At 36.9% G+C, this 11,808-nt stretch overlaps 3 protein-coding genes and 1 pseudogene across 3 annotated transcripts; 1 reads left to right on the top strand and 3 right to left on the bottom strand.

Annotated features, from left to right (window-relative positions):
- The first annotated feature begins 217 nt into the window (after positions 1–217).
- On the top strand, positions 218–977 carry LOC18033855 (annotated as a pseudogene).
- A 1,389-nt stretch (positions 978–2,366) lies between these two features.
- On the bottom strand, positions 2,367–2,786 carry LOC18034581. Its single transcript, XM_006423527.2, has one exon. The coding sequence runs from the start codon at positions 2,784–2,786 to the stop codon at positions 2,367–2,369; it is 420 nt and encodes a 139-aa protein (XP_006423590.1).
- A 1,598-nt stretch (positions 2,787–4,384) lies between these two features.
- Positions 4,385–7,076, bottom strand: LOC18034194 (disease resistance protein RPP13). The gene has a single exon (XM_006423528.2). It carries the CDS (start codon positions 7,000–7,002, stop codon positions 4,423–4,425), a length of 2,580 nt encoding a protein of 859 aa, XP_006423591.1. The 5' UTR covers positions 7,003–7,076; the 3' UTR covers positions 4,385–4,422.
- Positions 7,077–7,724: 648 nt separating this feature from the next.
- LOC18034154 (triosephosphate isomerase, chloroplastic) lies at positions 7,725–11,808 on the bottom strand. Its single transcript, XM_006423530.2, has 9 exons — positions 11,493–11,808; positions 11,112–11,138; positions 10,764–10,833; positions 10,161–10,284; positions 9,472–9,556; positions 9,230–9,362; positions 8,947–9,120; positions 8,238–8,320; positions 7,725–8,103 (listed from the first exon to the last, which is right to left on the bottom strand). The coding sequence occupies exons 1-9, from the start codon at positions 11,652–11,654 to the stop codon at positions 8,047–8,049; spliced, it is 915 nt and encodes a 304-aa protein (XP_006423593.1). The 5' UTR covers positions 11,655–11,808; the 3' UTR covers positions 7,725–8,046.

Here is an 11,808-nt window from a genome sequence, read left to right on the forward strand (position 1 = left end):
ATTATAGAGGGCGAATTCGTATTCTAGAGTTTCAATAAAATAAAATTGAGGGTAAGAGGTTAAACGACATTTTCCAAGTCAGAAAGTTTTATAATATTCATAAATATAATTTAAATAACTTCGACTATGAGGGGCTGGATGAAATTTCACAGCCAGCCGGACCAATTAAATATATGAAACTTAACTCATCGTTTGAATCTAATTTTATTCCCAAAAAAAAAAAATGGTGCTCATGATATCAAGTCAATCAAGAACTCAAGGATCACAAATCACCCAACTCAACATACTTCTCTAGTTGGCGACCCACCAAATCAAACACCAACTTTTTCTTGCTATAAATTCCCCACATCTCAACTTGACATAAAAGCTTCAAACCCTATTAATCACCAAAAAACCAAAAGACCACATGCGAAGATGTACAGAAGACGCAGTATATTTGATTCATTCACTCTGAGTCCGTTACCATATCCAGTGCTCCTAATCATAGCAGTGGCACTAATCCTTCTCGGCATATCATCGTACATCAACTACGTGTCAATCGTTGAGAGTGCTGGACAACGATTGAATAAGAATTGGATTCTTTTTTCAACCCCCGTACTTCTAATATTCCTTGTTCGTTGCCTATCATCATGGGACAGTGCAGATAGGTTCTGTGCCTCGCCTCCTTGGGACAAACGCCGGCGTAGTCATCACCTGCCGTCGGAGTGGAGCTCGCCGTGGAGATGTGGCTGCCTTCATTGTGTTGCTCCTCATTCTTGTGCAGTACCAATCTAGATTTCTTGATAGCTGGTTTGGTTGATACTCTATATGTATATACATATGGTATGTAATGCTAAAATGATATGTTACTTTGATCAATACATATAAGTAATTGTGCAAGTTTATATAAAGTTGTAAATACCAGAGAATATAGTTTGTATATAGTTGTGATTTGGGTTTTTTGTGTTGATATTAAAGCATTTTGCACATTATATCTATATTTTTTTTGTGTTGGTTTTGATATTTTCCTTGTTTGGATGATGAGAAAACTGAGGAAATGATAAGAAAAATTTTCGTCAATTTTTTGGAGAAACTATCTCGTTTCTCAGGAGGAAAATAATTGTTGCAAAAGAACAAGCAATCACTCACTTTCACTTGAGAGTTGAGATTCAAGCAAAATGGTCAATTAAAGAAAATGAAAATTGTAAAAAGTAAATGGAGTCGGTGGGTGGCTTTTGATAAAATGAAAATAGTGGCAAATTCTAGTGGCCACAAAATGTTAAAGAGTCCAAGATATTATTATTATTATTATTATTTATTATTGGAGGCAGAAGAGGTCCATCACCCATATCACGTCTTTTGGTCCTAACCAAAACCTGATTCACACAAATGGCAGTGACTAAGTATTCCCAATTAGCTTTCCCTAGCTAGGCTCTGTGTTGTAAGTGTCCAAAAATGTCAATTTTAGATGTCTCTGCTCTATGAGACAGGGCAGCATTGAGATTTTAAAGTGTGACAAGCAAATTTTCAGTTACTAGAACCTACCACGTGCTTAGTGATCCAATGGTTTATTGGAGCCATGCATGACCCATCACAAGAGTACCTGTAGGGTAGCTAGAAAGTAGAATCCCACTACTACCCTCCAAAATCTTTTGGCCCAAGGACTTGTAATCACTCGGAAATGAATAATCTAAGTAAAGATTATGTTAACGTGTATATATGAAAGCAAATGTCAGGTAGACTTTGGTACTAAAACTTTGTCTGCATGAATCAATTTGTGGCTCTAATAGTGCCGTTAGAATTATAAAACTGGGCTTCAGTTAAGTTTCAGTTATTTTAACTTACGGTTCAGTCAAATATAAGTAATATGATGGAATCAGGGGTGAAGCCACTTCCCAATTTAGCTAGACAGTTAGAAGGATTGTAACTTAACCTGAGCCACAAAACTGGACTGGATGTTTCAAATGTTTGAAAGAAAAATTAATTTTCATGAAGCCTGTGGGATTAATTTTCATTAATCATCGACTCAAATCCTCTACCTCAAAGATGGGGTGAAGATATAAATACACTTTACATTTAGAGTTTGAATTTAAATTAACTAGCTGAAAATGGGAAAATTGTTTTAAATTTTTGCTTCGTATACACAACTAATCTATATTTAAGGTTTAAAATACAATATGTTTTAAGTTGAAGAACATATTTTCCTTTCAAAGCCACTCAATACATATATCAGAAAGAACTATGTGCATTTCTTGACAAACACTTCGAGGGATTCCAAGATCAAGTCTAATAGCACCTCATACATATATTAATTTTCTTATTTCTTTGACTTTAACTACTTGTATATTTCATTCACCAAAAGAAAAAAAAAAAAGACTACTTATATACTAACTTCCTCCAAACCATTTTGTATGAAATGAAGATTGATAAGAAAGCAACACCAAGACAACCACCAACAACATGGCAATACCCCAGGGGTTGCCACCACCACCCTCTCCCTGCTGCATTGACCCTCCACTGCCGTTGAGGCGCGGAAGCCGAAAGCTGTAACTCCCACTTGAGGAATATGCAGCTATGATGAATATCAGCACAAATGGCAAGAAGATGAGGAATAGCTGAAGGTTGATTGCTGTGACGTGCAACTGAGCCTTGAGGCCTGTGTAACGAGATAGCCACAATAAAATAATAACAATGCCAAAAATTGTGAGTAATGCTGGTGGTGGTGAAGATACCGAGGCCAAGGTTTGGCCTGTCCAGCCTTGTTTCCACTCTGGTCCTCTTCTTCTTCTGGGATAGAACCACTCCATTGTTTTGCTTGCTTCTCTTTGTCCTCTAAGTGCTTAATATACGAGGTTCAAGGCTCAAAGTGCTTTCATAGGAAGTTTAATTTGGAATAAATGCTTTGAGTGTAGAGACTCACTGGGGAACTTTTTCTTTGGATTTATGCTCACTCAAGTGTTTGATGCCATATTAAATGCTTGAAATCAGAGGTAATTGCTTGGCATTGCCAGATCATTAGGCTTTTGAAGTGAAGTACAAGCAAACAGAAGTGAAGAAAAGTAATCTGGTAAAAGCGAATTTTTTTTTCTTTTTTCTTTCGTTTTCAATAAATTTTTTATTTGGTATTCATGTTAAGCTCCTTTCCGGTACATTTGATTTTTGTCTGAAATTTTTTTGTATGGAATTAGGATTCAGTGTTGAACTAAATTTTTATTAAACATTAAATTAATGATCAAAATTATTTTAGATTATGATCAATAAAAACTAAGCTCAGCACTGGATCCTTATCATGTTGCATGATATTACGACCAATAACATTGGCACAAAAATTGAGATTCAAATGTACTCTCTCTTTCTCTCTCTCTCTCTCTCTCTATATATATATATATAGTTCTAAATAAGAAGTTGAAAACAGAAATGATAACAAATTGCTCTGATTGAACTAGAGGATATTTAATCATAGGAGAATCAAAATCATGTGTTGGCTGCATTTAGGCATCAATAGCTAGTCAATGGCTCAATGTATTGATTGGAAATAAATTTGCTGTGAGCATGATAGGAATGACAATGGGGTGGGGATGATGAATCTTCACTTGGGGAATGATTTTCTTATCCTCATCTCATTCCCCATTTATTTATTTTATAAGAGATATAGATACATGATTTCAATAAATTAAAAATTAAAGACTTCAATAAAATCATTACCATATTATAAAGTATTTAAATTATTTTTAAAAAATCTCCAAATGTTTGAAATAATATCAAAATTGAAAAATGTTTGAAGAAAGTAGTATCTTAAGAGAAAAAAAACATAACAATATCTCAAGTTAAATAAAAATTATATTGTAGGGTTTTTTTAAGTTATACCCTATTTATATCAAGTAAAAATAAAAAGAAAATTTATTAACTAACATTGTAACTGATGAAATAAAAATTAAAAAAATATTTATATATAATGGGGATTGGGGTGGGATGAGAAGTACAAAAGCAAACCCCACCCCATTAAGAATTTAGAGATTATTTTTTCTTATTTTCTAAAAATTATTCAAAATTCACCTGGTTAGGGGTAAAACCCCATGGAGCCCCAAACCCACAAAAGATTTTTCCATCATTGTCAAAGAATCCTGGTTACATAAAAAGTCACCAGAATTTTCTGTAAAGTATGCTCAAAGCTAGCACATTGTAGAAAATGAATGAACTACTTAAGCATGGATACTTTAGATGCACGCTTTTCTGCAAATGGAAACTATATGCAAACATTTGCATTCAAGAATAACAAGGGAACATGAGTAGATGAAGACAAACAATTACAATATATCTCAAATTGAAAATATTATATATAGATTTATTAAAAAAAAAAAAAAGCATACTCTAGAGAATATAAATGTTGTCTATATGAGGGTAAGTGTCAGATGACTCACAGAACAAGCATATAGTGTGGTATCACAATTCTTGGGGGAGTGGGAGCATCCTCAATCTTTCTGGGACCATCAATTGGTTGTTGCAGTCTTCAATGCTGAAATATTTGAGTCTAGGCATAGCTCCAGACTCCACCACTAATGTCTCTAACAAGCGCAACCAAGAAAGTCTTAGAACTTGGAGTTGAGGAAAACCTGCCATGGAGAAGACCATTTTCTTTCCAGAGAAGGAATCATTTCCCAGGTGAAGAATTGTTAGGCTCGGCAACATTTCCAATATTGGTATAGAGTCCTCCTTGAGCAATGAACCATATAAGACCAGGACAGAAAGATTTGGTGGAAACTCATCACTACTTCTGGGTAGAATATTGATTTTTCCTTCCAACTTCAGTTTGATGAGATTCGGACAACGAGAAAGGGGAAGCAGCGTATTAAAGGCTGTGTCTGTCTGCAATGTTAAACTCCGAAGGCTATTCACTTGCAATATGAAATTCATATTTGTATAAGGTATCTCACGTATCTCCAACTCTTGAAGATTAATCAAATTCCTCGCATCAACCGCATCCCACTGTTGAAAGTTTACGTACTTAAGAGTCTGGAGGTTTGTTAATGTACTAACCTGAAGGTGACCAAGAGGACGAGCTATGAGATGTCTTAACTGATGGAGCTTGCTTATCTGAGAAGGCAGCTTCCAGCAAGAGTTACCACTGGCAACCATGGTTTTTAGGCACTGCAGGTTGCCAATGGATCGTGGGAACTCCACTAAGCTATTGCATTTGAACCCAAAGTACCTCAGGTGAATCAGTTTTCCTATCGAATCAGTCAACCTCAAAACTTTTCCACTGTGTTCAATTCTAGTATCCTCCAAATCTAGCACCCTTAGAAATCTGAGGCTTGAGCATAGAGTTTGCAGATGCTTTATGTTGATCGACTCACGATCAGGATTGAAAAACAATAGTGATCTTAGCCGTGGATAAAAATGTACCAACGAAACATACTTCATGTTTCCAGAAGGAATAACTTGTCTACGAGTCAATGATGTAGAAGAGTAAGATAGATTTACTTTCCCATCATACACATCAAGAAATTCTAATGCCCTGGCTTTCTTGATTGCAAGTTCTCGTATCAAATCATGGATGCGACATGTCTTGACCTTATCCAAATATCTTTCAGCTATTTGAATCATGCTTCGGTCGATGAGCTCTTTCAGGTATTCCTCAGCAACATTCTCCATATCTTGTTCTTCCTCTGGAATAAAACCCTCTGCTATCCACAACCGGATCAGTTTTTCTGTGTCGATCAAAGAGTCTTCAGGAAAAAGGCTCAAATACAGAAAGCATGACTTCAACTGATATGGCAGTTCATCGTAGCTCAAGGCTAGTATAGGTGAAACATGATCTGAATCTTGTGTCAAATGCCACCATAGGTGGTTCTTCACCGTATGCCACTCATGAGAATCTCTTCTTGATAGCAACCCACCCAATACTATTATTGCAAGTGGTAAACCGCGACATTTTTCCACCATTTCCCTTCCCAACTTCTCTAACCCCGGAGAACAGACAGTTGCCTGACCATCGGCAGTATCTGGAAAGGCCTTCTTACAAAACAATTTCCAGCTCTCCTCTTGATTCAAAAATCTAAGTTTGTAAACGAAGTTCTTCTCATCTGTGATCATAGCAACAGGTTCATTGCGAGTGGTTATTACGATCCTACTTCCATTCCCATTGTCTGGGAAGGCTCTTCTTAGGCTCTCCCAGGCACTTTTATGCCATATATCGTCAACGACCACCAAGTATCGCCGCCCTTCCAAGAACTCATAAAGATGCAGTTCCAAGTCTTCTTCTGTCATCCTTTCCATCAATTCCAAATCCTCTATTTTGGGCTTCTGAAAGGATTTTATTGTTTTCTGGAGAAGATCTCGTGTTGTATACTCCTGAGTTACACAAACCCAGGCACGGCAATCAAATCCTCCTTTTACATCAGTAGAGTTAAAGAGCTTTCGAGCAAGAGTCGTTTTGCCCAAGCCACCCATGCCCAATATTGAAATCACAAAACGTTGCTGCTCATCCTTAAGAAGCTGCTTGATCAACATCTTTGTATTCTCTTCAAAACCAACAACTTGCTCGTTGCCTGCATTAGAGGAGGTCCTTCTAATATGCCTGAATCGCTCAGTCAAGCTTCTGTTCCTTTCTGTACAGCTGATGGTTCTGATACCATAAGCTTCTGCACCACGAGAAATATCAATAATCCTTCCCTTCAATTCTTCTATATCCTTCCCAACACCATAGTGATTCACTCCTCGGTTTAATATGCAAGCATACTTCTTCAAACTAGCCCAAAATCCTCCTCCATCAGCTGGTTGGACCATGAAGGTGTCCACAATATCCTCAGCATCGTAAGCAGCATTTCTAACTTCAGATACCCAGCGGCGAACTCCATCATCTGTGTCCTGTTGTTGATCCGTGTCTTTCAGGAAACCTTGCATTCTTGTCAATTCTCTTTGCAGCCACAGGACTTCACCTCTCACTCCTTGCGAGAACACTGCTTCTTGAGTTAGTAAATCAGAAAGTCTTTGCACAGCATAGAGCACTGCAGCTTCAGCCATCTCTCGTATTGGAAAGGTGCTGTCTCTCCAGATGTAGAGTTATTCGAAAGTCAACTCACAATCCATTTACAAGAATTTTCCACTGTCTTACTAAATACAGCGTTGAACCTTCCTTAGCTTCATCATCATCATCATCTATAGTAAATGCATCCTTTTCCGTCTCTTCTTATTTGGCCACGTGAGTGAGTGATGCATTACCAGCTATATTACGTAAGTATATAGCATTATATAATGGAAAGTAGGTGTTTGACATTAATTTTTTAACGAAAGAGTGCCCCTTTGAGCCGACGTCTATGAATGCAAACAAAAGTCATCGTTTGACCTCAGTTGTATTGACTGAATCAATTTCCAAAATGACGATTTGTCACAAATCAAATGTTTATGCTTATGTAAGTTTTAGTTGTGGTGGGGGGAAGTGGAAACTTATCAAACGTGTCAAATGACTCCCCCACCCCCAGCATGGTAGACGTAACAGCACAGAACTTGGTGATACCACTGTAGACTCGCGGGAAGACGGAGGTCCATGGAAGATTTGCCTAGATATCCGCTGGTCCGCTGATAGCGACGAAGTGCACGAGCAAGCAACGACCACTTTTCATGTTCCATAATAGAGAAGCTGACTCTGATCTTTTGAATATTGGATTTGGAATGGCACATGAGAGAGAGTAGCATGCACCGTAGATAAGAGTGTCAAACAGGTAAAATGACAGAATGCTCAGGAATGAGCAACATAAGATGCTGAGATTTTATTAGTAAACCCTGTATTGTGTCGTGACAGGAAACCAAAAAACAAAATGTATGTAATCGGTGCCATCAACATAACTGTATATTGTTCTCCTGTCCGGTATCAAACAAGTTCAGCCCACGATAGAGAAACAGAAGGAATCTCCGATTGTTTGGGGAAGGAGAAACAAATAAATAAACTATCAAAACTTTCATTGAACATAGCAAGGGCATAGGCTGGTTACACTAATTAGCTTTAAACTGATATAGATTCTCTTAGCCCATTATTATTGGTTGATCTTGACAGAACAGGTTTATACATCAAGCAGCTACTTTCTTGGATGTTACGGAATTGACAATGGTAGCAAACTCTGGGCCCTGCATCACCAAAAAGCACACTATTACCACTTGTACTAACTCATTGAAGTAGGAAGTGTTCTGAATTATCCAGAGCAAAATATTTTCAGCTTTAATGAATATAATTTTGAAACAAAAATACTGGAGAAACCAACCTTCAAGGAAGCGCCACCAACCAGAAAACCATCAATATCCTCTTGTTTTGCAAGTTCAGCACAATTGCTTCCATTTACTGACCCTGTGAAAGGAATTCAGAGGTCATTAGACTTTTAACTTAGGCAATCAACAATCAGCATATCAAGGAGATCTGAACACCTTAACAAGCATTGTAAAACCAATACACTTAAGGAACCACTGTTATCGAAGGCTTTTGGTTCAAATGGAAAATGATGGCTTTCATCATACAATAGGACTGAATGCCAATTCCCATGAATAAGATAAAATTGATTTTTCTAACTTGAAAGGACAATAATCTATTCAGGTTTCAAGTTTGGCAAGAAATCTTGACAAGGTAACCACCAAATAAATAAATAAATAACCAACCTAACTAATTCAACCGAGCAACATAACAAGCTGCCGTCTTATCCTCAGAAAATATTACATCCAATCTTTATTTGTAATTAATTCCAAGTAAATGACACAGAGGTAACAAATTTATCAGACAAAGAGCTACAAAATCACAACAGCTGACTGTAAAGTATCCTTACTAATAAGTATAATCAAGTCCCATCTCTGATGATACAGTTGAAAAACACCCATTACAACATGATAAGGCAACAAACGCTTTGTATACAAAAGAACTATTTTCTGCAGCAGCAAGCAAACAAATAAAAATATAGAAAAAAGATGCAATAAATAAAGTACCTCCATAGATAATACGTGTTTTAGTGGCAACGTCTGCTGAGACATTGTTTTTAAGCCAATCACGAAGAGCAGCATGTACTTCCTGAGCCTGCTCGGGGGTGGCCACTTTACCAGTTCCAATAGCCCATACAGGCTCATATGCAATGACTACATTATCCCAACTGGGTATAGCATCTGCACAAGATGGAGGTTGCTGAAGTTTGAATACAGTCGTTTTATTTTCACAATATAATCTGATTGACTGTTACCGTTCATGAGAAAAGAAACACCAGCTTGAAATCACCTGCATAGGCTTTAAGTTGCTGAAAACAGACATCAAAAGTTTTTCCTGCTTCTCTCTCTTGCAACTGTTCCCCGATACAAGCTATTACACCAAGTCCCTCGCTCAAGGCATAGGCAGCTTTCTTCCCTATAAACTGAAGTTGATAATTTTTCAGTCAAATTTTAAATATAGCTAATCAATAAGAAAAACCAATAGTCATATGTTATCTCAAATCTCCGAGAACAAAGTTTCAAAATCATCACCTGATCATCTTCACCAATAACATGTCTGCGCTCAGAATGCCCCAGAACAACCCACTTGCAGCCAATATCTTTCAGTTGTTCCACACTAGAAAACGGATTACAGTTATCATAAAGAGGCAAGTAGAAGTGCAATAATAACCAAAACCAAACATCACGCATTACATTACCACATCAAGGAGAGCCCATATACAAACCAACTCTATAGATGATAAAAACTGAAATCATAATAGAATGAGCAAAATTCACATGAAGTAAAGTGATGCACCTCTAAGGTTGGTCAACGGAAACATATGTACTAAAGATACTTGTTAGATGTTAGACACTATTATAGTTAAGGAAAAACTGTCATGACGTTCATATTCATCCTTTGTACACAAGGAACCTGAAGAACCAAGTGCCAAAAGTCAATTCAGCACGCCACATCATGAACAAAACCCTAAATTAGCAACAAGGAAAGCAGCTTATGCTGGATGGTCACGTTAACACTATTAGTAAAAAAAATATAATCCTATTAGTGAAGAATCAATAGTTCTAACACTAGATCAGCATACAAAAATTTTTGTCCACTGACAGTAATCCCCCTTCAAATCAGCATCAATAAAGAAAAAAAGTTAACAATAAAAAAATTAAATCAAGGGTCACAGAATTATGAACAATTCCCACATGCCCACCAAAGAGGAGCAGGCTACCTGATTTCTCCTGTAAATGCTCCACCTTTTCCGACCCAAGAGTTCTGAGCTGCTATCTCAATTCTATCTGTTAATGAATTCTTCACTTGATCAATGTAAACAAAGGGAGGCGCTACCACAACATCTGTCAAACTCAAAAGAATAAAGCATTAAGCGCTTTCTAAACTTTTACTAACATAGCATAAATTCCAACAGAGTACAAGATATAAGGGACATTTCTAAACTTTCTGTTGATGATCAGAATGCCAAACCCTCAATACAAAAAATCAATCTTAAACAAATGGTTGGACACTGAAGAAAACTTCCAACTTTATTAATTTTTTAAAACATGGGGAAGTACAACTGTTACATGCCATTTTGTAGAAAATTATGTGGAAATAAACCTGGTTTACACTTTTGGTTTGAAGATCAAACTACCTGACTATGAGACGTTGAGACCTGAAATTGCAAAATGGGAATTTACTACTAGTATAGCCCAAACCAAATCCTTTTCCAAAATAGAGCAAACATCAGCAACAAGCAGATAAACCCAAACATAATGTTCACAGTGAAACCTTATAACTAAATATGCATCTAAAGATGATAATAGAAGCATCATCTCACCAACATCTGCCTCCAACTTTGCATCGTTCAGGTCCGAAACAAGCTTGGTGATAGATTCCTTTGTTCCATTCTATAGAATACAACAATGAAAAAAAAAAATTCAAAATGGAGAAAAGAAATAAATTACCAAAATCCATGTAACCTCAATATTTAGAGTAGCAATAAAAAAAATTGGAAAAAAAGAAAAGCAGAAGAGACTTTTGCAGAACCAATGCCACATACGGTTTGAAAATGCATATTGTTAATGTGAAATGCTTCTGAAATGATAATTATTTTCAATTCCATATTCTTTTAAGGACGTAGAGAATTTCAACGGAAGAACAAATGTACTCAAAGACAGCTACTTACACACTTCCAGTTTCCCCCAACAAAGAACTGCAAACACAAAGACAAAAGAAGATTTGTTAGTGAACAGAAAAAATGTGCCAATATGTAGCATGTAAGAATGTATGAATTTTTTTTAAAAAAAAAATCAATATAACAAAAAGCAAAAAGGGCATCCTTTGAAGTAGAGACATCACAAAATTGCTTTTTAAATTAAAATCACCTAATGAGTTTAGATTCCCTATAGAGAATAATGCACTATAAAAATTTCCTCTCGCAAATAAATTAGAAGACGCCGATGCTGGATCTATTATAATTTACACAAATGATGCTTGCTTGCTTGCATTCAAAAAATAAAAATTAAACAAGAAAATATAATTTTTTTGAAAGAAAAAAATTGAGTACCTTGTTGGAGCTGGCCATGGCGACAACGCTGCTGCCGCGGCGAGGTCTACGAGAAGAGAAGAGGCGGAGGTGAGAGTTGACGTGCTGTGAAAAAGACTGTGTGGGCGATGAGCGGCGCAGGCCGGAGAATTGAGCGCAGTTTGTGGAGACCATTGACGCCATTGTGAAAAGTCAAAGTGAAAGTCAAATTATAATCTCAGCTGCTTTGGCTCTTGCTCTTGCTCTTGCTCAGCCTTTGTGTATGTGTGTTTGGTTGGTGGAGAGGGTGGGACGAAGGGTCACGTTGTGGTGTTCGGTTGGTGAAAATTTTTACCCC

Source organism: Citrus clementina, unplaced genomic scaffold (genome assembly GCF_000493195.1).
Source record: "Citrus clementina cultivar Clemenules unplaced genomic scaffold, Citrus_clementina_v1.0 scaffold_8, whole genome shotgun sequence".
NCBI lineage: Eukaryota > Viridiplantae > Streptophyta > Magnoliopsida > Sapindales > Rutaceae > Citrus > Citrus x clementina.

Coding starts and splice junctions, on each gene's coding strand:
- LOC18034581 (XM_006423527.2), bottom strand. CDS start 2,786: ATGGAGTGGTTCTATCCCAGAAGAAGAAGAGGACCAGAGTGGAAACAA.
- LOC18034194 (XM_006423528.2), bottom strand. CDS start 7,002: ATGGCTGAAGCTGCAGTGCTCTATGCTGTGCAAAGACTTTCTGATTTA.
- LOC18034154 (XM_006423530.2), bottom strand. CDS start 11,654: ATGGCGTCAATGGTCTCCACAAACTGCGCTCAATTCTCCGGCCTGCGC. Junction 10,285..10,763: donor AAAGTTGGAGGCAGATGTTG/GTGAGATGATGC, acceptor TGAGTTTGACAG/ATGTTGTGGTAGCGCCTCCC. Junction 8,321..8,946: donor AACACGTATTATCTATGGAG/GTACTTTATTTA, acceptor TTCCTTTCACAG/GGTCAGTAAATGGAAGCAAT.